Below are 24,430 nucleotides of genomic sequence, written 5' to 3'. Positions count from 1 at the left end.
ATTTACACCTCCTTCCCCTCAGTCCTGTAATGTACCCGGTCAGTGCAAAGAAAGAAAAATGCAACATTTTCTATCTATTGGTTCACAATCAGACATTTTTTACTAAATATATAAAATTATAAATAATGTCACTTACGTCTGTGTTGGCTCATAAAAAAAAAAAAAGTTTGGTTAAACACAATATTTGTCTAGGACAGAAAAAAGCAAGCCCTGGCCTAATCCATTTAAAGTCTTTCTGATTCTGAAGACTGTGTTTCTAGTATCAGTAGCATTTACAGATCCCTTCTGCCACGGACAGCAGGCCTCAGTCATCCACTGCTGAGTGTCCATGCAGCTCAGTCTAATCTAAGGTCTTCATTTCTTTAACTGACAGAAAGAAAAATTTTACAAAGACCCCAACTAAATTTTCCCAATTTACCTGAATGTTGTTATGCACCTCATCTGACACTCTAACTCATAATTTTTTAGGATATGGTCCCAATTTTCCCCTTTACTTTTACTGTTCCTTGGCATAAATGCTGTTTGGAAAGTTTGAAGTCTGCAACCAAAGCAAGCAAGCAAACAGACAAATGTACCTGATGTACATAAATCTTTTCCAATTCCCTTTTACCCATACGTGTAGTTATTCCACACAGCAGGCCAAATTAAGTTGATATCTTTAAATCACCGCCAGCATGAGTTTAAGTATATATAGGAGATGCAAATCTCCTTTTCTTTTCTTATTTCCTAACTTTCTAACTTTTCAGATGTTAAAAAAAAGGTTAGGCTTGGAGGCCACTGACTTTACCCACATGACATTCGAAGGTGCCATGTTCTGGTTTATTTCCCTGTTGTTTAACCAAATCCTTGTGAATACACACGCTATTTCGGATTATATCCTCTTGCACAAGGAGGATATAATCATTTTCTTATTTCTTCATTTTCTTATTTCCCAAAAGCCTTCTACATAAAAAACTTCTTGTGATTTCTATCACTGAGTTAGGTTCTACTATATTTTTCTGCATAGACTTTAATTTTAATCGTATTCAGCAATAATTCACCTGCAAACTGGGTAGAAACAAACATAGCTCAGATACAAGAGAAGAAAGAAAGAGACACTATTTATAACAGTTTGTGATTGCTATGAGTTACGGTGATGCCACGGTATACACCCAGGGCACAGAGTCACTCTGTCTTCCCAAAAAGAAAAAAATGTGTGATCTTTACTCTAAAATATGAATTATTTCCAATGATTTCACCAAATGTCCACCCACTAGCATTGTTTTTAAAATGGCACAGGCTTTGCAAATAAAGCCAGGTGTTGGTATCCTCAACCTGCAGTTTCGAAAACTGTGATTTAAAGAAGGGTCCCATCCAAGGTCTCAGAGAGAGGAGAAAGTAGACCGAGGATGCATTATTTTAAATTTAAAATGCAATGTATTTCAAATATAAAGTAAAGCACAGAGGATAATAAAATCAACATGAAGGTACTTACACACACTGTCACAGTAAACATGTCTTTCTCCTTGCTTCAGATTATATTTAAAATAAATTAATAAATTAAGTAGATCTAGAAAGGGTGGATTCATAGAAAAGTGATAGCAATAGATGATATAAAAATAGACAGACAATAGGTAGAAAGAGAGATGATAGGCAGATACAGAAAGGGATAGATGTAGGTAAATTGGTTATGACTGCATACCAGGCCATAATTTAAACATCTTACATTTATTTTCACATTCTATTTTCCTACAATTTTATGTGGTAGGTAATATTATCCTTTCCATCTTAAATGACACTATTCAATAAGGTACCTATTTTTTTTGTTGCTCAAAAGTCCCCTGTGTAGCAGCCCTCAATTGCATACTTTTCTACACCCCTAGGAGTCAACACTAAGTCTAATTGACCTTATTTTATTCCACGCATTTCCAATAATTTTTCTACACTCTATGCATCCTTATACAACATAGAATATTGATTTGCATGATATGAATCATTTTGGTAAATGGATTCATACTGTTCAGATTCTTTTACAAATCGGTTTTCTTTCATTGAAATGTATGTTTTGGGAATTTATCTATAGGTAAAACATACAGCTTCCTTTTTTTTGACCAGGTTGTAAATAAATCGGCTGATGTTAGAGGACTGGATTTTAAGATTCTATCAGACTATATCAAACTGATTGAGCTTATTGACCTAGATCCCCAGGGAGGTTGGTTAGAACCAAATGCTAGACTCTGTGAGACTTGCCCTGGGCTTCAGGGAGGCAAGACTCCAACAGGGCAGAGACTCTAAAACGGGTGTTCCAGGGCATGCCCCAGTTCTCAAGATGTAGGGTGATCTTTTAATGCTCTGAAATCGCTGAACATGCTGAGAGTGGGAAAGAATGTCATCCTAATTCCCTTGGTGTAGTTCTCACCCTGCCCTCAATTAAGTCCTTAACTTAGACATAATATCATGGACTAAGAAGTCAACACAGCCTGAAAAATAGGACAGTTTGTCATCTTGCACTTTCCGTAAAAGAAATCTTGAGATAAATTGAAAACTGCTGTAATATCCACAAAATGATAAAAACATAAAAGAAATAAATGTTTTTAAAGCAGTATCGCAAAACTGTTCTTGCTATCCTTTTAAGTCAAGATGTGTTCAATAGGAGACGCTTTGCTGTGGTGTCAGGGCTCCCTGAGGGCCTTGGCCTGGGTTAGGGGCTGACAAGTGAGACGATCCTGGGGAAATAGTGAGACTCTGCACCAACTTTGTGTGTAAAGCCTGGGGAGCCTGGAGAGGCATACATTGACTCACATGCCGAGTGACAGCTGGAGGCAATGCAGCAGCCCTCTGACCCCTCTGAAACCTTTTATTGATCTCCAACACAAAGTGTACATGCAAAATGCAAAGGTGCCAAAACAGGATTAAAAGAATACCAAGTCCCCAGGAAGACTGAGTAAAAAGGCAACGGCTGGGTAATTGGGAACATAGGGTCGTGAGCTGTCAACAGCAGAGGAAAACACACTTAGAATGGGTGAGTGGACATCAAGTTTCATCTTTGCAGGGCAGACAAACTAGCGGTCCTACTCTGACTGCCAATCAGGAGTTCAAAGGGCTGGTTCTTACCAGGATGGTCTTGATGACTTTAACCTGTCCGGGTGCCTCGGTGCTCCTTTCATATGAGGTGGTCTTGATAAGGAGCCCCCAGGAATGGCTGTTCTAGATGTTCTTCCCTGGATTGAGGAGCCTGCAGAGAGATGGGCCAGCCTGCCTCCCCCACAGCGGGAATTTTGTCATCCTTTAAAAACCCAGAGCACCATTGACAGTCACTGGCTTCTACAAGTCTCTCTGGTTGGCTACTTATCCATAAAGATCCTGCTTCCACTAAAGGGATTTTGGTTAAATACAGCGCATGAGGCTCTTAGTGCACTCTTTCAGCCACCCAAAGCAGTTTTAAATGTCACTTCAGGTCCCATAGCTTGGCATTCTGTCCACTCAGAGACACCTGGGCTTAAGGATAGTGTTTTATGATGGCAGGAGACTGGATTTAAGGTGAGTGGCCCCCAGGGCACAGGGAAGATTTGTTGGCTGGGGCATATCTCTGGCCCTTTCTCCCTAAGTGGTAATTACAGATGTTTACCTTACCCAGAAGCAAAAGTCAGCCTGGAAAACTTCAAAAGAAGCATTTTATGGAAAGGTAAGGGTTAGCTCCCAGGATGGAGAGAAAAGCCTGGTGACCAGGCCAAGACATGCAAGTGGGCAGGTGGAGTGAGCGGCTGACCTCCTGCTGGGAAGGGGTGGGGTTCTCAGAGAAAGTTCAGCCACATATTTCCCACATCCGGCTGCTGCAGTCAGGACTGCTGTCCCAGCTCAGACACCAATGTCCTTCTTGGGGCCAGGGATGGACAAGGAATAGTGGTACATCCTCTCCCCCCAAGCTGACTCCCCAGGGACAGCTGGGTACTGTCACCACGAGAAAAGAGGAGACCTGCCAGGAGATCATACACTTGCCTGCTTGGAGTTACTGAGTCTGTTGGATAATTACAACAATCCTACAATTCTCTGAAAGGACTTCAAGCAAGGCAAAGAGCAAGGCAGATCTATTTAATACTGTGAAGAACCATAGCTGGGAACATAGCATGGAATCGTCCGTCTTTCCTGGCCATCGCGGGCCACAGTGAGCAGGTGTCTAATTCACAGTCCTTCACAGGGGACACAGCACTGAGTGTGAGAGCCACCAGGTATCTGGTTCACATCTGCTGCCCTGTGCAGATGGCCTGTCACACGCTAACTATCCCAGATGGGGGAGTTGAGTTCGTAAGACAAAATGTGGACTCCCAGTCAAGTTTCATGATGTGTCAGTAGAAAGGTAAATTAAAAGCAAAGCTCTTCTGTCATTTTGGTGTGTAAACAAAGACCCATGGGAGAATTGAAGAACTCCCAAGTCACAACTTAATTTGCTAAGTAAACTCTGGAGGACATATTTTGTACAGGAAATCTGTAGGATAGTAAAATTAATAATATAGAATATTTATTTTCCTTAGAATTCTTTTTAGCTTGTGGTAATTACTGACCAAATGAAGTAAAAGTAAATTACAAATAGAATGACAGAAAAATTTAATTGCAGAAAAGAGAACAATGATAAATTTAATACTGTTTTTTTTTATGAAGAAAACGTTAAAAGAAAATTGACCTTTAATACTTGCTCTGTATATCTGTGTATCCTTGAGTAAATTATTATTTTTTTTAGTCTCTGATTTTTTTAATCTAAAATACAAAAACAGAAAAACCTACTTTGCTAGATTATGAGAATTCTGTGTATTGTCTGCAGGTCGCCAAGCACTGGTTCTTGAGATTAGCAGGAGTTCCATGAACGGCAATAAACAAAGCTGCTGGCCGGCAGACACCCTAACTGCAGCACTTTGTTCCTTTGAAGCCTCGAAAGGGATGTTTTTTTATTATTGGTTGTTTTTCTTTGTGTAATTACTCAACTCAGGAAAATTAGTCTATCATTCTGTGTAACCGCGAGGCATCCAGGCATCTGGGCCTGAAGGACTTGGAAAGCCTTGCAATTTCTCCCAGCCCAGGCCTGAAGGGAGAGGTGTTGGCTCAGAGTTTTCAAAGCTACCGGAGGTTACATTTTTTCTGAGCCTCCTTCAAGTATGGTATTTGAAATGCTTCGTGAAATAGGTCAATCATTTTTTTACATGTCATTTTTCAGTGTGGTGAAAGTTCACCAAATAATTCTCCCCAATTATAAAGAAATCTTTAAAAACAAGGTTAGGTTTGGGTTTGGAAGCAAACATCACTGTTTTTCATGCAAACCATCAAGAAATCTGTCGATGTCAATCCTACCATTCTGTGTATCATGGTTCCTCGTAAATGTGTTATGATTCATGACCGTGATGAGAATGTTTTGGGAAAATACCGAGCTTCATTGGAAATGCAATAAAGGATCTTAACAAACACTTCCTTTCTTCTCTGCCCCTGCAGTGAACTTAAGTGCTAAAATAAATCCACACCAAAAAAATAGAAATCTAAAATTAAATATTTAATTAATTAGAACTCTGATTTGCTTTAATGATCAGTGGCATTGCACAGGCTATATTACACTCCCTTTATAATTTTTTTTTTTGACAAAAAAGATACTGTTCATTTTAACAGGCCACTTGAGTAGGATACATATGTAATAGGATCGGAACTGAAAATCAGCTAGAGATGGTGCATTTTACATCATTGGGAAAATTACAGTTCTGTATTGTAAAAACATTTATTCTTTTAACAATGTACCTACATTAATCAAAAATTACAGCATATTTAATAATTTTACAAATTCTTCATAAAAAATATATCTCTGTACAAAAAGGTCTTTTGCACCTACATGGTGACAGCAGCGAGTGGAAGGACAGCGGGAGGCTGGAGGGTGGCGGTGAGGATGGGGTTTTCCTGATCATAATGTCAGCATTCTTTTTTTCCCCCTTTTTTAATAGCTTTTTTTTTTTTTGTGGTTGCTGTTGTTTACAAAATATTTTACAGAAGAAAAAAATTATTGCAGCTAGCCTGAAAAAAGGCAAGATGTGTTGAGACAAGCAGCAGCTTTGAACAGCTCTGAAGCGCGTCCTGTTCTAGCAAGTGGTCACTTCCCTCGCGTGCAGTCTAGTTGCCTTCGGGAAGAGTCTTCTAGACCTAGCGTGGCCAGCACATCTCCCGACTGCCTCAAGCAAGAGCCCCCAGCCCTTCTGGGAGATCTGACCTGATACTGCACACACCCTCAGAGGGAACCAGGCAGGATTCTCACAAGAGAACATCACTCACTTTTTTTTTTTTTCTTTTTTAAATAACATGCTCCAAATCGGCAACCATAGGACAGTTTGACTTTGCACACAAAGGAAAGAACATGGAATCTGATATGTGGCTTCTTGTGTGTGTGTGGGTCCTGTCTTGTCGGGATTTCATCATGTCACTGACCAGCAAGCAGGCCAGGGGTGTGGGAAGAGAGACATTAATTCAGACTCGGAAGTCAGCATCTCGCACCTCGTTTGAATGACTCAAACTTAGATATGTACAATATATATATATATGTATATATATACACCTAATATGTATAGTAACCCTGTTCTCCCTTGCACATGGCGGTCCTCAAGCTTTCTACGTTTTCTCTGCCTCATTCAACCAGCGTGCCAGAAGCACACCTGCCGACCTCCTCTGTTCTACTGAGAAACAGCTACATAAGGATTCCTGTTTGCAAAGCAAATTTCCACAGATGCTGTCCAGGTTGGCCAGGGGAAAATGCGCAGAGAATTCGGCATAGTAACAGGGAATCCAACACTATGGCGTTCGCAGATGAAGGCGTGACCACAGGGGCCGGGCACCCCACGCAGATGCAGCACGGGGGCCGGGGAAGACATCTATAAAACGTTCAAATCAAAACATGCGACTCTGGACATTTTCCGAGTCTTGCATTTAAACATGCCACAGACGAACAAACACATCTGTCCTTAAGCTGGGTACGACTATGGTCCTGATGCCAAAGTGAAGGCCAGTGTGAACATTCCAATATTCCTGCCAATGCCGATCTGGAATGCCAGAAAGGGGGCATTTTCCACATGCGGAATATGTACTTAAACATGAAATAATAAAATAAGCTTTATCTTTTCAAAAATATTTTTATCGAACAGGTATAAATAAAAATAAACATGATCTTCACTTTGAATTTGTTACATCAACATTCTCATGGTCACGGATTCTACTTCATGTTTTGATTTTATCCACGTTGAGGATCATACCTATTTAACTTACATTTGTTAACTCATCATTGACCGATCATGAACTTAACACTTGAAAAATTGCTGAAGTTGCCCTCCCATCTGCGATGACAAAGTGTGAAACAAAAGGCGAACAGATAGATATTGATAAAATATATCATCGTGAGAGGACGGTGTGTGTAATTTTTCCTCACCTCCAAAGGAGCGCTTAGTATTTTGATCCTGAACAGTTTTCACCGAGTTCAAGGTTGCCACTGTGGTATGCTGTCTTTCAATGCAATATCAGAGAGTGATGGTACAAAGGAAAAGAAACTAACAGTGCAAAAGGGAAGCCTGCATCGTGAGCTGAAACCCACGAGTCCATGAGCTAGCTAAAATAAATTACTATTCACATTTTTACACAGCAAATAGAAATGTATGCAACCCCCCTGCTAGTAAGTACTGTAATTTGGACAATAACGGAAAGGTGAAGTTACTGAAGGGAGAAAACACATAAGAATGAAAAAGGGCCTTTCTCTTTCGTCATTGGACCTCTTTGATGAATTCAACATATAAATGCAGCTAACAGAAGCAATAATAAAATAAATCTCTTCGATATTGTATTTCCTGCTAAAATGTGTACCATACCATTTTTCTTTGCCCCAAACACTCGGGCTAAGCTGATGGTGAAATTAGCTTGTTAACAGGGGAGGAGGCTTATCTACAGAGAGTGTGTATAAACCCTGTATACATAATCAGACTCTTGGTCGTTCATAACACGCTAGTGCAAAAATTGTGCATCAAAAATTCTGCCATGGAACAGCTGAGTGGGAAATTTGCAAAGTCCCTAGAGGCGACTCATGGAGCTGTGAGGTCCTCAAAGCTCACCAGGCCTTGAGGAATGGAGTGAAGTATTTGTAGTGTGCCTCTATCAGAAAGGTGTCTCCTTTAGGAAAGCTTTTGATTGTTATTTTTTTTCAAGAGTATTCCTGTTCATGGGGGTTAATTAAAAAAAAAATAAAACCATACACACACACACACACACACACACACACGCACACATTGTGGTGCTACCATTTTGTCACCACAGAGGAAGGGTGTATCCACGTGCCCAGAAGATTGCATTGAAAGGCGTCCCAGCAACACAGAAACACAATGTCTGACGCATCGGCCGACCCGCCGTCTCCCTGGAGCCTTGTTTCCAAGCAGGTGCAGCCAGGCATTTAGAATCCACTTTTGGGATGAAGATGCATGTGTGTGGTTCGATCCTCAGAAGACTGTGGCGCATTCTAGTAGAAATCCCCGCTCATGTGTGCCCGTGGACGGTGCTAAAGGTCGCTGCGGCGGAGCAAGTGGAAGGGAGAGTGGTTTATGGCACCAAAGGAATCACTACTTGTCCGTCAGAGGTATGGCTATGAGCCGTCCTGCCAGGAGCGGAGGGCTATACCACCGTGCACACTGTGTTCAGAGTTGTGTCAAACCTCACGGCCTTGGCCTCTGTGGGTTTCAAGTTTGTATCATACATGGGGTTTTCAAAGGAAGCTTGTCCGTTGCTGTTTTCGTGTCCAGCATAGCCGTTGTATTGAACTTTTGGTCTTGTTCTAAAAGAAAAAGAGAAAACCCACAATTAGACTGACTTAATAAAAGAGAGTGGCTGGGACTGTGTCCGTGACACAGTTCCCTCAGAGCCGGAAGCTGGGAAAGTAAGGACAGCTTGCACATCTGCTCACTCCTCTGAGTTCTTTTTCTTTTTTTTTTTCCACTCCTAAATTGGTGGTTGGGATTATAAAGAGGTTGTTAAAAAATAAATCCATTTACAAATCAAAGGCTCATTTGTGCTTCCTGCAAACGTCCTGGGAAATTGGGAAGATCTCAATGGCTGGAGTCAGACAGATTTTGGTTTGCATCCTGATCTAGCACTGCTGAGCTGTGTGGCCTTTTCAGGTCACTGAACTGTCTGCCACCCTTTAAAGTAAGCGTGTAGAGCATGATGTCTCCCCTGCAGGACTGCTAAGATTGAGCTACACAATTATAAGCTTACCAACATGCACTAAATGTTAGCTACTTTTGATTTTTTATACCTGGAGAGTTAAAAAGAATCCACAATTTAAAAAAGTAAAAAAAAAAAAGAATCCATTATAGAAAAGACGATATATTCATTATTAGATTATTATTTACATTTTACAGTTAAAAGAAAACCCTTACATATACTCCATGATTAGAGAGTTAGAGGATTTTTAGATTTATTTATTTTTCTTTGGATTTTTTAAGATTTAAAGGCCTTAACATATCTGGTCTGGCTCCTTTTATATTTTTTTCTTACTCAAGAAGAAACTACATAAGAGAAATATACCAGGTAGCAAAAACAGAACTTTAATAATTTGATATTGGATGTAAATAAACTTCTGCTTTCATTATTTGCTAGTAGATTTTCTTTAGTTTCTTATGTTCATTAGGAAAAAGGGACAAGGAATGCATGGCCATCAGAAACAGGCAGAACACCAGCTTTGTAACTGTGCTTGGAACCAGAGAGTTCTATGATATTGAACTTGGAAAATGTTCCAGCAGGAAAAGTTAGCAAACAAATTCAGTCTAATGAGGTGAAGACTGACCTGCTCTGACTGTTCCTAGGATCACAAGTCACCGCTGCCTCCTACTCTTTGCTAGGGAAATGCAGACCCCAGAGAGATGACCCAGCACAACCCGGCCACATAGAGGGCCGAGTCAGGACCTTAGGCCCTGCCTGAGAACGCAACTCCCCACTCAAAAATTAGCTCAAACCAGGTTTTACCTGGAGAAACACAAGGCCAACTCATTAGGAAATAACTGTGTCTGTTGAGACTGAGAAGCCAGAGGAGAGAAAGCTAAGGGCTTGGTGCTTCCTGGCAGGTGTGAGAACTTGGGGGGAGGTCATGGGGCCCTGGTTCCCTGCTTCTCCAAACGTTCTGACGTTCCTCATACAGCACAGGAGCACAGAGCTAGAAGCTCCTGCAGATGTGGACGTCACAGCGGCCTCACGGCAGTCCTTTTTGAAAGCCACGAGATGGGAGAGCTTCCTTCATGTTCTAGATGCCTTTTAGATTTGGTATTGGCAAGAAAGAAAGCTCAATCTTGACAACATTAAATTTTCCACTAGCCCAGAAGTTACCAAATCTGCCTAAAAACAAGTGAAATCTTGCTCCCAACTGGTTGTGTAGTCTAAGATCCATTCCTACAGTGCTACCTTCGTTGGGGCTGCTGACTACTGAAGGTTTCTAAGCTTAAAGACTAAAGCCAATGTATGTTGAATATACCTGCTAATGTTGTACATAATCAGAAGTCATATTTAATTTATGTATCAATATCTATAATTGTGTGGGAATATCTTTTTCAAGGACAAGATAATCTGGCCTTGTGTGAAGGTGTGAGTCTTCAGAGGAGCAGGAGGCATGGCTCTCTGACTCAGGGGTGCCATTTAGCGCCTGGCATGAAGGACGGGAGAGGATGACCTGAGGCCTTCCTGCTGACCAGAAAAATGTCAACAGAAGAAGGAAAAGAGCTTAAATCAGTGGTTCTCAACCTTCCTACTGCCGCAACCCTTTAATACAGTTCCTGTAGGTCGCGACCCACAGGTTGAGAACCTCTGGCTTAAATCAACTACACCCTCTCCTCAGGGTTAATGTGGATACCAATAGAACACAAATGAATTTTTAGGAATTATAAATTCCTATCATGTGTGTCTCCTATTATATTTCCTATAGGCACTTGTGAAAGATAGATCTGTTTTTAATTTACATCCCTTTAAGAAGAAGAGAACCTCTAATGATGGCATTTTATTGAGCAGGGTGATAACATACATTTCTACATTTACTAAATTTTAAACTAGCCCTGAGCAGTCTCACCAGACCTGTGTGCATAAGATTTATTTTTTTCAAAGAAAAAAACAAAAACAAAAAAAACACAGATGTGTCAATCTTTAGTTAAGTAAATACCACCTGAAATTTCTTTCATTGAAAAAGAAAAAAAACCTTCTGAAAGTGAAGACATGAGTGTAAACAGTTAAAACAATATAACTGAAGAAACATTCTTTCCAGAAAGCAACACATTTAAAGAAGATAGTCCATGAATTACTTTAAAAAATGACAGTCTCACCCAAGTTTTCCTTTTTTTTAAATTTGAACTAGGATGAAGTAGAGCTATCTATATGATATGAATAAACATTTGACACGTTTAACTCACCTTAACCTTTTTTAGGGCTTTATTTTTCTTGTTACTTGAAGGTAGTGCTGCTATTTCAAATAACCTTTTAGAGTAGTCTGGCCTTGTCAGATTCCTCCAGGTAACATATTATCCATATAGAGATGAAATGTATAAGAACTTTGTAATTCCTCCAAAATCATTTCTTTTTGACATTCATATAAACCCTGGTGTAATAATTTATTTCATTAAGTTAATTTTTCCTTTCTGTATGGTTTTGCAAATTATTAGGAATTCAGATTTCAGGAGTGGAACATCTAACACTTCTTAGTATATATTAAGAACTAAATTTTTGTTTGTGGAAAGCAGAAATCAATACAAATTCATCAGTCATGAATTCATGGAGTTGGAAGCAGCCGTAGAGAACGTGTGTTCACTCTTCTGCTGGAAGGTTGAAAACACACGGCAACGCTCTGCCAGCCGGCCGTGGAATCTGACAGTGGATACAGACTGCTTTACCTCATCTTTCAACTGAACAGGAAACAAAGCAGGTTATTTTGTTTTCTTTTTTTGAGACAGAGTCTCACTAGGTCACCTTGGATAGAGTGCTGTGGCATCACAGCTCACATTAACCTCAAACTCTTGGGCTTAGCGATTCTCCTGCCTCAGCCTCCCAAGTAGCTGGGACTACAGGCACCTGCCACAACGCCCGGCTATTTTTTGGTTGTAGTTGTCATTGTTGTTTGGCAGGCCTGGCCTGGGTTTGAACCCATCAGCCTGTGGGTATGTGGCCAGTGCCCTACCCACTGAGCTACGGGCACCTCCAGCATGTTATTTCTTAACCAAGCCATTTATTCTCTAGTCACTCAACTCTCTCCCACTGAAAAAGTAGGGCGAAAAACTAAACTAAAAAAAACCCTCAAAAAACTCGAAAAATAATCACCAACCAAAACCTTGGCATGGAAACATTCTTGATGTGAGGGGTCCCAGCACACAGCGATATAAAACATACGTGTGCCTGAGTGTGAGCGTGCACGCTGCTTAAACCCACACTTTACACTCACAAAGTTCTGAAACGCAGTTTTACAGTACCTGTGTTTGTAGAGGTAAAATGCAAACCCTGATAAAATTAGAGCAAAGAATGGAACCAGAATGGCGGCCGCCACAGAGCCACTGCTGGTGCCGTGATGATGATTCGAAGAATCTCGGTCTGAGTTTAAAGGGTCTGGAAGACAAAAGACATGTTTAACTTGCACTTGCTGTACTAGGCTTCAGGAAAGAAACAGAGACGGTAAGTTTTATAAATGAATACGTGTATAATCTCTACAAGAAGAGGAGTTGCAACTCCACAGGGAACCCATTGATATTCTTTTCTAAAAATTTTAATATCCACTTTATGATCAAGATACAAAAAAGCACAATAGAACCCCTGTAGCTGACCACCTCCTTAAGTAGACCTCATTTTCATAGACCAGACATGCACCACATGTGTGTGTCAGTACAGTTGGCCTAATTCCTTATGTTAAGCACTTCTGTGGGTGGACCAGTTTGCTACAGTCCCTTGCGGGGGTCAATTTACAGGTGCCCCACTGTATTTCCTATTAACATGCAACAGTACTAAGAAGGAGTCTTATATCTGAAATGTGCGAAAGGCAAAAGGGTCACTGTACATGATTTGGGGTTTTAGTTACAGATTTTTGAATTTTCATGAAAATGAACTTAAAGCATTTCAATGTTTCTGTCTATAGTCAGAGGCTGGTGTTATTTGCTATTTTCTCTTGTACTGAGGCCAAGTCATTGATATTGACATAAATATTGCAGTCACCAAAATGTATATAAATATGGCAGTTCTCTACAGGAGTGACATTGTATTATTCATATGTGAATTGGTGGGTGCAGTCTGCTTTTATTTTAGGAAGATTATGAAATGTATCACTGCATTTAGAAATACTCTAAAGAATGTTAAAAGACAAGTTGCTATGAGGATAGGAAAAGATAGTAAAACATGATTTTTATCACTGGAAAGAAAGACAGACATAAACATCTCAAAGTAAGTTTGTTTTAGCATTAAAGTTGTCTTTCAAGTTAACTTGATTTTGGTATCCATTTGATAACAATCATTTTCTTTGGTTTATCTGCTGACTAGAGGTAATTTTTATTTTTGTTCATAAAAAATAGATTTTAGCCACCATTCTTTTTGTTTCAGGGAAACGCAAATTATTTTATTTTATTTATTTCAAATTAATATAAATATACAAATTTTTAGGTTACATTGTTTTCAATTATAAGGTTCAAGCCGTAGTTGAGCCCTTTCTTCCCCCAGGGGGCATGCTAAACATCCTCACATTGGGCGTCTTAGGTCCTTCCCCCTCTCCCTTGCTAGATTATATCTGTATTTGATTATTCCTGTGGGCATGTAATTGTCTAAACATTGGTTTCATATTGGTATTGAGTACATTGGATACTTTTTTCTCCATTCTTAAGATATTTTCCTGGGAAGAATGTGTTTGAGCTCCATTCAGGTAAACCTAGATGATGTAAAGTCCCCCGTCTTTTCTTGTGGCTGAATAGTACTCCATGGTACACAGGTGTCACAGTATGTTAATCCATTCATGGGTTGATGGGGATTTAGGCTGCTCTTACCACTTGGCAATTATGAATTGAGCCACAATAAACCTTCTGGTGCAAATGTCTTTGTGGTAAAATGATTTTTGTTCTTCTGGGTAGATACCTAGTAATGGGATTGTGGATCAAATGGAAGGTTGACTTTCAGTTCTTTAAGGATTGTCCATACTTCCTTCCATAAGGGTTGTATCAGTTTGCAATCCCACCAGCAGAGGAGAAGTGTTGTTCCCTTCTCTTCACATCCACACCAGCATCTGCAGTTTGGGAACTTTGTGACGTGGGCTATTCTCACTGGAGTTACATGATAAGTCAGAGCTTTTGATTTGCATTTCTCTGATGATTAGAGAGGAACATTTTTCCTGTGTTTGTTGGTTATCTGTTGTCTTCAGAGAAGTTTCTTTACGTGTCTCTTACGCACTTGTTTGCTCTTTTCTTGGTGATTAATTTGAATTCTGTATAGATTGCAGTTATCAGCTCTTTGTCAGGTTTGTAACATGCAAAAATCTTCCCCCATGCCAAAGGCTGTCTGTTTGCTTTACTTATGGTACCCCTAGCCGTGCAGAAGCTTTTTAGCTCCATCAGTTCCCATTTATTTTTGGTTTTGCTGCCATTGCCAAGGGGGTCTTCTTCATAAAATCTTTTCCTAGGCCAAGGTTGTCAAGCATTTTCTCTACACTCCCTTCCAGAATTCTTATTGTTTCATGTCTTAAATTTAAATCCTGTATCCAGTGAAAGTCAATTTTTGTCAACAGTGAGAGGTGTGGGTTCAATTTCAGTCTTCTACATGCGGATCACCAGTTCTCCCAGCACCATTTATTAAATAGGGATTCTTTTCCCCAGTGCATGCTTTTGTTTGGTTTATCAAAGATGAAATGGCGATATGTGGCTGGGTTCATCTCTAGATGGTCTAATCTATTCCATAGATCTATATTTCCATTTTTGTGCCAGTGTCATGCTATTTTGATCACTATAGATTTGTAGCATAACCTGAAGTCTGGTAATGTGACACCTCCAGATTTGTTTTTATTTCAAAAAACTGTATTGGCTATTTGGAGTTTTTTTCTGGTTCCATATGAAGTGAAGTACTATTTTTTCAAGTTCTTCAAAGTATGACATTGGTGCTTTGATGGGGATTGCATTAAATCTGTAGATCACTTTGAGTAGTACAGACATTTTCATGATGTTTATTCTTCCCAGCTGTGAACACGGCATGTTTTTCCATTTGTTAACTTCCTCTGCTATTTCTTTTCTCAGGGTTTCATAGTCTTCTTTACAGAGATCTTTCATGTCCTTTCTCAGACATATTCCCAGGTATTTCATCATCTTTGGAGCTGCAGTAAAAGGTACAGAGGCTTTGATTTTATTCTCAGCTTGACTGTTGTTTGCATATTTGAAGTCAGCCCCATTCTTGAACAGTTGTTATAGCACAAACTTCTCTAATTAGTCGGGGAGACTTGCTTGGGATTCAAATTATTTTGCAAGGCAAATTGTTTCTCCTGACAATAAGCTCATTATCACATGAGAATAAAGATAATTTGCCAAAGGAAGCTTTGTGCTGTGAAAAAGAAATTGGGCACTGCAAAGAAAATGGGTGAAAGAAAAGTGACAGCTTGGGTCAGGTTGATGGATGAGAACCTGGATATAAACTCAGTATCTTTTACAACTCACTGGGGTTTCCTTAAACAAAATTACTAGAGCACGGCTGAAGGGAGAAAGGAGTACAAAAAACAACAGGGTTTGGCCTAGACTGAGAGAAAAAATACGACCCATCGTTAGTGTAGGTCTAATGCATTTATTCCATTTCATTACCTGAAAATAGGATCAACCCAATTTATAATATTATCACCCCCATTGCTGACATTATAATGCACTGAGTTTGGAATGGTGGAAGGCAAGTATTTTATGATTAAATATACTTTTGATCAGTTTATTTCTTTTCTTTTTCAGTATATTAACGTACAGGTTGATACACTCTTTCCTTTGGATCCTGATTCAAGCCTCATGAAGTAAGTTCATCAGTGATACTTAGCACAAAAATTTACCCATGTTTCTCTGAAAGATAACTCTGGTATCAAAGTCTAAATGGTAGTATTCTTCTTTATAAGATGAATATTTAACAGTATTCTACAAGTGGGAGAAATATGGTACTCATCTCATTACAAAATGCATTTTCTTTTCTGTGTTGGTTTTGACACGTTTAATAATTTTTGTGTAAAAAGAGCTTTGATGTGTACAAAGCAGTCTCTTCTGTCATCTCTTAAACTCATAACAGCCCTGGGAACTTCTGTACTGACCTTTCAGATGAAGAAAGAAGCTCAAGAATGTCGTAACGCATCCAGGATTACAACAATCGCAAATAGATTACGTTAACACTCAAGTCTAGCAATTGTTTCCATATGCGTTCCTTCTCTAATTTCTAAGGTAAAAATCAAATGATAGAGAACTGTGGGAAGAAGGAGGGAGCACCTGGCTCTGTACCTGTGCAATTTGCAGAACATCTTTACATGTCAATATATAACCCTTATTCCTTTAATGAAATATACTGAATATAAATGGTTTCCTATTTATGTCATTGCATAAAATTATTTTTTGAAGCAATTCTTTTATGATAGATGTGTAACCCATACAAGTTATTTCCATGTTCAACTATTTTTTTCTTCTTTTTTTTGCAGTTTTTGGCCAGGGCTGGGCTTGAACCTGCCACTTGCAGTATTAGGGGCTGGCACCCTACTCCTTTGAGCCATGGGTGCTGCCCTCCATGTTTAACTATTAAAAACAATACTGCTTAGGACATGCCTGAACATGTAAGGAATAGTTTCCACATTTGTCTGAACAAAAATTCTACAGAGAATTTTTGGATAAAATACTGCTGAATTGTGCTTATCTACTCACAGATCCACCAAAATTAAACTCCTGAATGTCTATTTCTTTTTTTTTTTTTTTTCTGTTGCGGTTTGGCCGGGGCTGGGTTTGAACCCACCACCCTCAGTGTATGGGGCCGGCGCCCTACTCACTGAGCCACAGGCACCGCCGTGAATGTCTATTTCAGCTATCAATCCAAAAGCGTTTTTTAAAACTTTGCCCTTCTGAAAGCTAAAAATGATCTATATTTGTTACTCTATATAGATACATACTTTTGAAGATACTTTCAGACATCTGTTGAACACTTAGTGACTTTCATGTTATTTTTACTTTAAAAAATGTTAGTTTCTTCAGGGTACTACAGTTAAGACCCTTTTGAACCTGTTTCATCTTTGGCTTTTCCCATTTATTTAACAGCTGTTGATACAGTCAGCATATTAGTTCCATCTCTGGCATGTTGATAACACTATTTCCAGCTTTGTGTTTCTGCATTTTGCTGTTTATGAGAATCTTCCATTTACTGGTAAACTTTGTTAGCCTCTGCGGTTAAGTTTATGGTTCTCTTGGAGCCACTTCCCTTCCATTCCTTCTCAGCAGTCCGAACAGATAATCGCTTTAAAATGTATCTCAAACGCAACTAACCTTGCCTTTCTAACTTGAATTTTCCAAAGTCTTTCCCATGTATGTCTCCTTGAAAAGTAAACCCTCCTCTTTCAAGTCCTGATGATACCTGATACATAGGAAAAGAAAGGAAAAAAAAGGAACAAAAAGGGATTAACAGCGACACCTTCCTTTATTAAAATACAACTGCCCTGTCTCAGATTTAGAAACTACAGCTTAAATATTATGTATTTTCTGTGCTCTGTTCAGTGACACATGTATAGTTAAAAATTGGAAATCCATACACAAATCCTTAACCAACTTCTACAAATGCTTGCTCTCTCCTTTTGACCCCTGAAATGACAGTACATCTTACAGCATTTTCGTATGTTAGCTACCCTTCCTGTGGGGGCAAAAATAGTAAATGATAAATAACCTGTGTTAAAGCTCACATTCTGCCATGACTCTCGGCCTGTGCCCACCGTGTGAGCTTGCATTCCCTAAAGTCAGATAGCAAGTTACACCTCAAGCTCACGGTGAACTTGCATACGAAGGATTCTAAGGGGGAACCTCTTAAATTTTCCTGTTTATCTGGAAGTTACTTTTTTCAAAACTTTCCAAGTTGTCACCCAAGGCTCTTGGAGAATTTGGGGGTTGCACTACTCTTAGGATGGAATATGGCGTTAACAGCACAGAACCTGGATTCTGGGTCTGGTTTTGTTTTTAATGGTGACAACCGCTTGCTGCTGCTCCATTTATCACTTCAGAGGTACAGTTCCTTCCATTAAAATGAAGGGCAAAATGGCCCCGCTGTCCAGAGGGGGCAGCTGAGTTCCCAGGAGCAAAGGCCCTGCTGTGCTCAGGAGTCCTCAGCATGTGGCCACCCTCCACTCAGACAGAGGGTTTCTAGAAAGCCCTTCACCCCTGAACCACACTCAAGTACTTACGTAACCATCCAGTGCCCAGTTGTCGTTTTCAAACTTGCTTACAAAGATATCTACCGGACCTTTACTTTGAAAAGCTTTCAGAAGCAAGTGGGCCTCCTCTTTCTTGTAAACTCCTGTGAATAGATCAGTTGGTCAGGCTCACCAGGGAGGAATTCTCGAGAGGTAATAATTCAGCCATTTAATCCATTGGATTTGAAACACCATACAGAGATGATAATAATTTGCAGATAACAGAAAACTCAGGCAGGAATTTTATTTTTATGTGTAAACTTTAGCTTCAGCACCTCCTTTTCTTTTGTTGTTTTCTGAAAGTGTGTTGTATTAAATCCTTGTTTACCTGGAATGGCTGTAACACATCTCACTAAATTCAACATCTTTACTCCACAGAAAGAATAAAAGTAATATGTGGGTGATGCCTGTGGCTCACTGGGTAGGGCACTGGCCCCATATACTGAGGGTGGTGGGTTCAAACCCGGTCCTGGCCAAAGTGCAACAAAAAAATAGCCGGGCGTTGTGGCGGGCGCCTGTAGTCCCAGCTACTCGGGAGGCTGAGGCAAGAGAATCACCTAAGCCCAGGAGTTGGAGGTTGCTGTGAGCTGTGTGATGCCACAGCACTCTACCGAGGGCCATAAAGTGAGACTCTGTCTCTACAACAACAACAAAAGAATAAGAATAAAAGTAATATGTATTCAATTCTGCTAATTAAAAAATTCAGAATTTTTTTATCCACATTTTATTCACTTCTGAGGATGGGATGATGTTTTAAAAGAGACTGAAACCACAACCCCAGATAGAGCTGCTGCTAACTGGGCTTGCCCTCATCAAGCTCCTCGAATTCACAAAGAGAAATACTATCGAATTCATTTGCATAACACCCAAAACACACATATTTTAAAAGCTTCTTAGATATTTTAACACTTGACTAGATTTAGGTACCTGGCCTAAATCATTTGTATTCTAATAGGTGCAAGGGGTAAGGAAACACACAGGCCAGAGGCGCTGAGCTCACACGTCCGTCCTGCAGAACGTCCGCAACGATGTTGTCTTTCTCAACCCAGGCCACAGGCACTACTTCTAGATGTGTTCACTCCCAAGGAAGTAGGGATGGGGAACTTGTAGGGTGGTGCGGCGAGGGCTTGACATGCAATCACCCTCCCTAAGGATCAATCATTGGGCTGTCTATGGATGAGAGAGACCTGGTGACATTTTAGAGCCTCTTGGTGTTCAGAACCAGGGCTATGACTTGTGGATAATTGAAGGAGGATCTCAAGCTGTTAAGAGTTAACCTCCTGAAAACAATACACATACATTAGATGTAGAGTGATTTTTTTTTTTTTTTGAGACAGAGCCTCAAGCTGTCACCCTGGATAGAGTGCAGTGGCATCACAGCTCACAGCACCCTCCAACTCCTGGGCTCAAGTGATTCTCCTGCCTCTGCCTCCCAAGTAGCTGGGACCACAGGCGCCTGGCACAACACCCGGCTATTTTTTTGGTTGCAGCCGTCACTGTTGTTTGGCAGGCCTGGGCTGGATTCGAACCCGCCAGCTCAGGTGTATGTGGCTGGCGCCTTAGCCGCTTGAGCCACAGGTGCTGAGCCATATGTAGAGTGATTTTTAAAAAAATTATACTGGATGCAAACATGACAGTAACATTGCACTTCTCAGGTAAGAGTAAGGGGTCAAATTCTGACTGCTGAGTTCAAATCCTGCCTCTTTTAATTACTTACTGCATTGACTTAGGAAAGCAATGTAATTTTTTTCTCTTTCTTTATGAAAATCAGCACATAGAAAAGTATATAGTAAGAGTACTTAAATCATAGAAATAATGTGAGAATAATACATACTATATCTATAGTGCTTAAGATAGCATCTGCCATATAAATCAGAGCTGTCATTTTATTAATTGTAGGATAACAAAAAAAGTAACTCATGAGGAACACATGGGTTAAGAAAAAGTATATCAAAAGAATAAAGTTCAGAGAAATGCAAATCTGGGTGTGAATCCCAGATCCTGACTTCACATGTTATATGAACCAGCTTCTCTGTACGTTTTTTTTTTTTTTTTTTAATCTTTAAAATGAGAAAATAATACCAATCTATCATGGTTATGAAGACGCCAAAATGAGATGTCATATGCGAGAAGCCAACACAACTTACTAATTATTATTATTATTGCAGTTTTTGGCCAGGGCCAGGTTTGAACCCACTACCTCTAGTATATAGGGCCGGTGCCCTATTCCTTTGAGCCACCGATGCTGCCTGACTTACTAATTATTAATAAAAAGAGTGGGTCTCTCGCCTCTCTCTCCTCACGCCAGTGCACCTTGGGCGGTCTCAGGCCTACCTGTGAGCCTCAGCTCCGCTGGAGAGGAGCCCGTGAAGGTGGCATTCACTTTACTGCTTGTTGCGTTGAACCAGTCGACAGTCAGAGTTGCAGATTGTCTTTTCCCTAAATATTCGTAATATCCCTTCCACACTGAATTGATGAAAAATACATCTGAAGGAACTGCAGGAAGGGAGAAACAGATGAACATCAGCACACACACAAACATTAAATGCAGACGTCTTCAGACACAGAAGGCATGTACAGTTCAGTGGGAGATCACGGACGGTGACAGGGATACAGGCAGATAACCCAGCACCTTCCATAGCACGTGCGCGGGTCAAAAGAAACAGGAGGACTATCGTGCAGATATTTGTTTCATTGTTGGAAAAGTATTTTAGAAGCCAAAGCATACCTATTTGAACAGATGTGCCAAGGCCAGTGGTTATGGTGAATTGGTACTACCAATGTTAGGTTAGTTTTCAATGTGTTTAGTAACAGATATTAAACTTGCCCACAAAGTCACTACCAGTATTTCACTAATATGAATTCTACCCTCTGAAAGACTTAGAGGGCTCAGGATAGCCCACCCGCCCTCTAAATGTTTGCATTTCCAAGGGACACTTGGATGCAACCCACTTAGGAAGACAAAGGGTTTCATTGCTTGAGGTCTTTATTATGTGACTGGAGAAACTCTCCTTCAGACTCTCTTGTTCTATTTTATTCTCTTTCTCTAGAATATTCCAGTATTTCTAAGAAAAGTAGCTTCCGAAATCTCAAATATCTCTTTTATATATGCCTTTTAAATTCAGTCATAAAAGGTACAAAGTCTTTTTAAAACATAAAATTCACCTGAGACGGGAAAATTTGCAAAATTATTTAAAAATGTTCTCTTGTTTTTTACCAGTTATGAAAGAAAAACTTATTTTTTACGTCTTTGTTAAATGTGTATGAACTTCTTCTATTTTCACAATATTAATTTAAAAATTATTAGGATGGGGTGGCGTCTGTGGCTCAGTCGGTAAGGCGCCGGCCCCATATACTGAGGGTGGCGGGTTCAAACCCGGCCCCGGCCAAAATGCAACCAAAAAAAAATAGCCGGGCATTGTGGCGGGCACCTGTAGTCCCAGCTACTCGGGAGGCTGAGGCAAGAGAATCGCTTCAGCCCAGGAGTTGGAGGTTGCTGTGAGCTGTGTGAGGCCACGGCACTCTACCGAGGGCCATAAAGTGAGACTCTGTCTCTACAAAAAAAAAAAAAAAATTATTAGGATGATAGTGTATAAATCTACATCAATGAGTCCCCAGTAAATTTCCCTTTGCTTTTTCTTTCTTTTCTTTTGTCTCTGTCTTTTTTTTTTTTTAATTAAATCATAACTGTGTACATGAGGTAGATGTATGGAACAGAACAGAGAACCAAGAGATGAACCTGGCCCCTTATCATTATTTGATCTTTTATAAACCTATAAAAGACATTCCATGGGGAAAAGATTCCCTTTGCTTTTTGCCCTATGATGCACTCATGTTATTTAATTAGAAAAGATCTACTTTAAGTAGAACTGGTCCTAACCCATTGTTTGAGTTTCTAGGTGGTAGAGATAAAGATTCGTTTCTGCCTAGCTATATATTTTAGCAAATTCACGTGCAGTCACAAATGAGAGAGACCAATTATATTTCACTTGTGCTTCTCTTTTTCACCCAGTTGGACATTTTTTCCTTCCTAATCAGGCTCAATCTGCAAAACTCAGCCTAGCATCGCAGAGGCCCTGTCTTACTTGGAAACCCTAAATGACTTTATTTTCCTTTACTAAACTTAATAGTGTTTAAGATTAATCAAGATTTCTTTCCCTAATTAGAATGTATATACCCATGTGAAGATACTAATGCACTTGTCTATGCCATTAAATTAAGTTTGCCTGCCCAGGTGTAGGAGGGGACAATCAGTGACTTAGAGGTGGCTTCTGTGTATGAAAATATGACCATGGGTCACGTGGAGAGGTCATCTTTCTGGGTTCTGATCATTTCACCTGTCACAGGCAACATGGGGTATAACGCAAGAAGCAGGTGGCTGAGCTGTGTTAGAATGGATCACCTTGACACAGAACCAAACCAATTTAATTAGCACTTCCCTTCAGAGAAAATGAGAAATGGTCTATTGATGATCATGTTTGTACCCACTGAAAGAGTATTTACATATTTCAAAATCTTAAAGCAAATAAAAAGCATCACAAATACACAATAGCAAAAAGAAGACTGTTTCCTTCCACTGAAGAAAATGTTGTTTTAAAAAAATTGCTTTCTGTATTGGATTTGTAAGGGATATTTAAACGAGATAGTCCAGAAAGATTACAGAATTTTACTCTTCATTGTGTAAATAAGAGAAATTCTTTTAATCATGTTCGTACATTTTGTCTCATCGAGGGATTAAATGTGTAACACGAATCCTGACGTAATAGCATTGCAAATACTCATTTCACATTTGATTGTAGACAGAGCGTTATGTCCAAGAAACCAGCGTTAACACACTGAATAAAGAAAATACTAGACACGGGACCTTATATACAAAGGGTTCCTGTTTTTGATAAAATAGTAATAACAAAAAGCACTCCATGTGACTTAAAGTAATATAATTTGAGGACACGTTTTGTTATTTAAATAGTATCTAAAGTTAGGACACAGATAAAACATGCCAGATAATTTCAAGTAGTGGAAACTTTTCTCATGAAATAGAACTGCATCTTTCCAATTTGCTATATAATGCATCTAGCAAGGCATTCACCCCTCCCCCCCCAAAAAAGCCCTATAATTCACATTCTTGAAGGCAGAGGATATCCAAATTATGGAGATACGTGGAAAAGAATGGGGGATCCACATTTGAAATATTTAAACCAACATCTTCTGCTGTCAAAGTGCCTCATTTACAAGAGCTTCTTCCTTTGGAGGAAGGAAATGCAACCCTCTTTACAAGGCTCTCCATCATACCATGTGGCACGGTCAACCCTCCGTGCCCATTTCTCCCTGTCATCTTTTAATGAAACTGCCTGGCAACACCATATATTTTTTTTTTTCAGTGAAGTAATGTTATTTCTTTCTTTCTTTCTTTTTTTTTTTTCATTAAATCATAGCTGTGTACATTGATATGATCATGGGGCATTGTACACTCGCTTCATAGTAATGTTATTTCATTAACAAACCATGTTGTGAAAAAATATAAATCTATGTAGGCTTGGTGTTTTAAATAATTGAAACATTTATAACTTTTCCATGGGAATGTTAAAAGTTCTTTCACTGTACAAAGTATAGTAGAGAACAAATCATTTTATTTGATTGAAATCTATAACTGTTCTGGTATACAAACCTGGAGTTTTAGTAACTGTTTCATTAACTTCTCTCACTCCTTTACCTACAAGTAAAAAGACAAATTATCACTTTCAAAAACATGTATTTTTTGAATAAGTTTGAAAAAAATGTCAAATTGAAGCAATTTTCCTTTCTCCAGATTTTTAAATGTACAAAATATGGATACCTCACACATATACATTTTAAACCCATGTATTCACAGCGGAATATCCTTCGTGTTTGTGGGAAAGCCAAGTTTCCTCATGAGAACTCCATGCACATCTGTCTAACATGTGCATTTCCATTTAAAGTGTTACAACAGAGAGCCTTGCAAATAGGGTGGCTTATATC

The 24,430-nt window shown here is 39.5% G+C and overlaps 1 protein-coding gene across 2 annotated transcripts in view; it reads right to left on the bottom strand.

Moving 5' to 3' along the window:
- Nucleotides 1-5,497: 5,497 nt before the first annotated feature.
- CSMD1 (CUB and Sushi multiple domains 1) overlaps nucleotides 5,498-24,430 on the bottom strand; it is a 1,787,407-nt gene continuing 1,768,474 nt past the window's right edge. Inside the window, exons 65-70 of one of the 2 annotated variants that reach the window (XM_053598050.1) lie at nucleotides 24,099-24,143; nucleotides 20,765-20,926; nucleotides 18,422-18,534; nucleotides 17,517-17,604; nucleotides 12,480-12,612; nucleotides 5,498-8,812 (exon numbers count right to left, since the gene is read on the bottom strand). In XM_053598050.1, the coding sequence (XP_053454025.1) occupies nucleotides 8,653-8,812; nucleotides 12,480-12,612; nucleotides 17,517-17,604; nucleotides 18,422-18,534; nucleotides 20,765-20,926; nucleotides 24,099-24,143 (701 nt within the window). In that variant the 3' untranslated portion in view covers nucleotides 5,498-8,652. The remainder of the gene's footprint in view (nucleotides 8,813-12,479; nucleotides 12,613-17,516; nucleotides 17,605-18,421; nucleotides 18,535-20,764; nucleotides 20,927-24,098; nucleotides 24,144-24,430) is intronic. The other variant, XM_053598051.1, reaches the window with a different exon arrangement.

The sequence above is a fragment of the Nycticebus coucang genome, chromosome 7 (assembly GCF_027406575.1).
Source record: "Nycticebus coucang isolate mNycCou1 chromosome 7, mNycCou1.pri, whole genome shotgun sequence".
Classification (NCBI taxonomy): Eukaryota; Metazoa; Chordata; class Mammalia; order Primates; family Lorisidae; genus Nycticebus; species Nycticebus coucang.
Note: the sequence above shows the minus strand (reverse complement) of the source record. Positions and strands in the feature narration are given on the sequence as shown.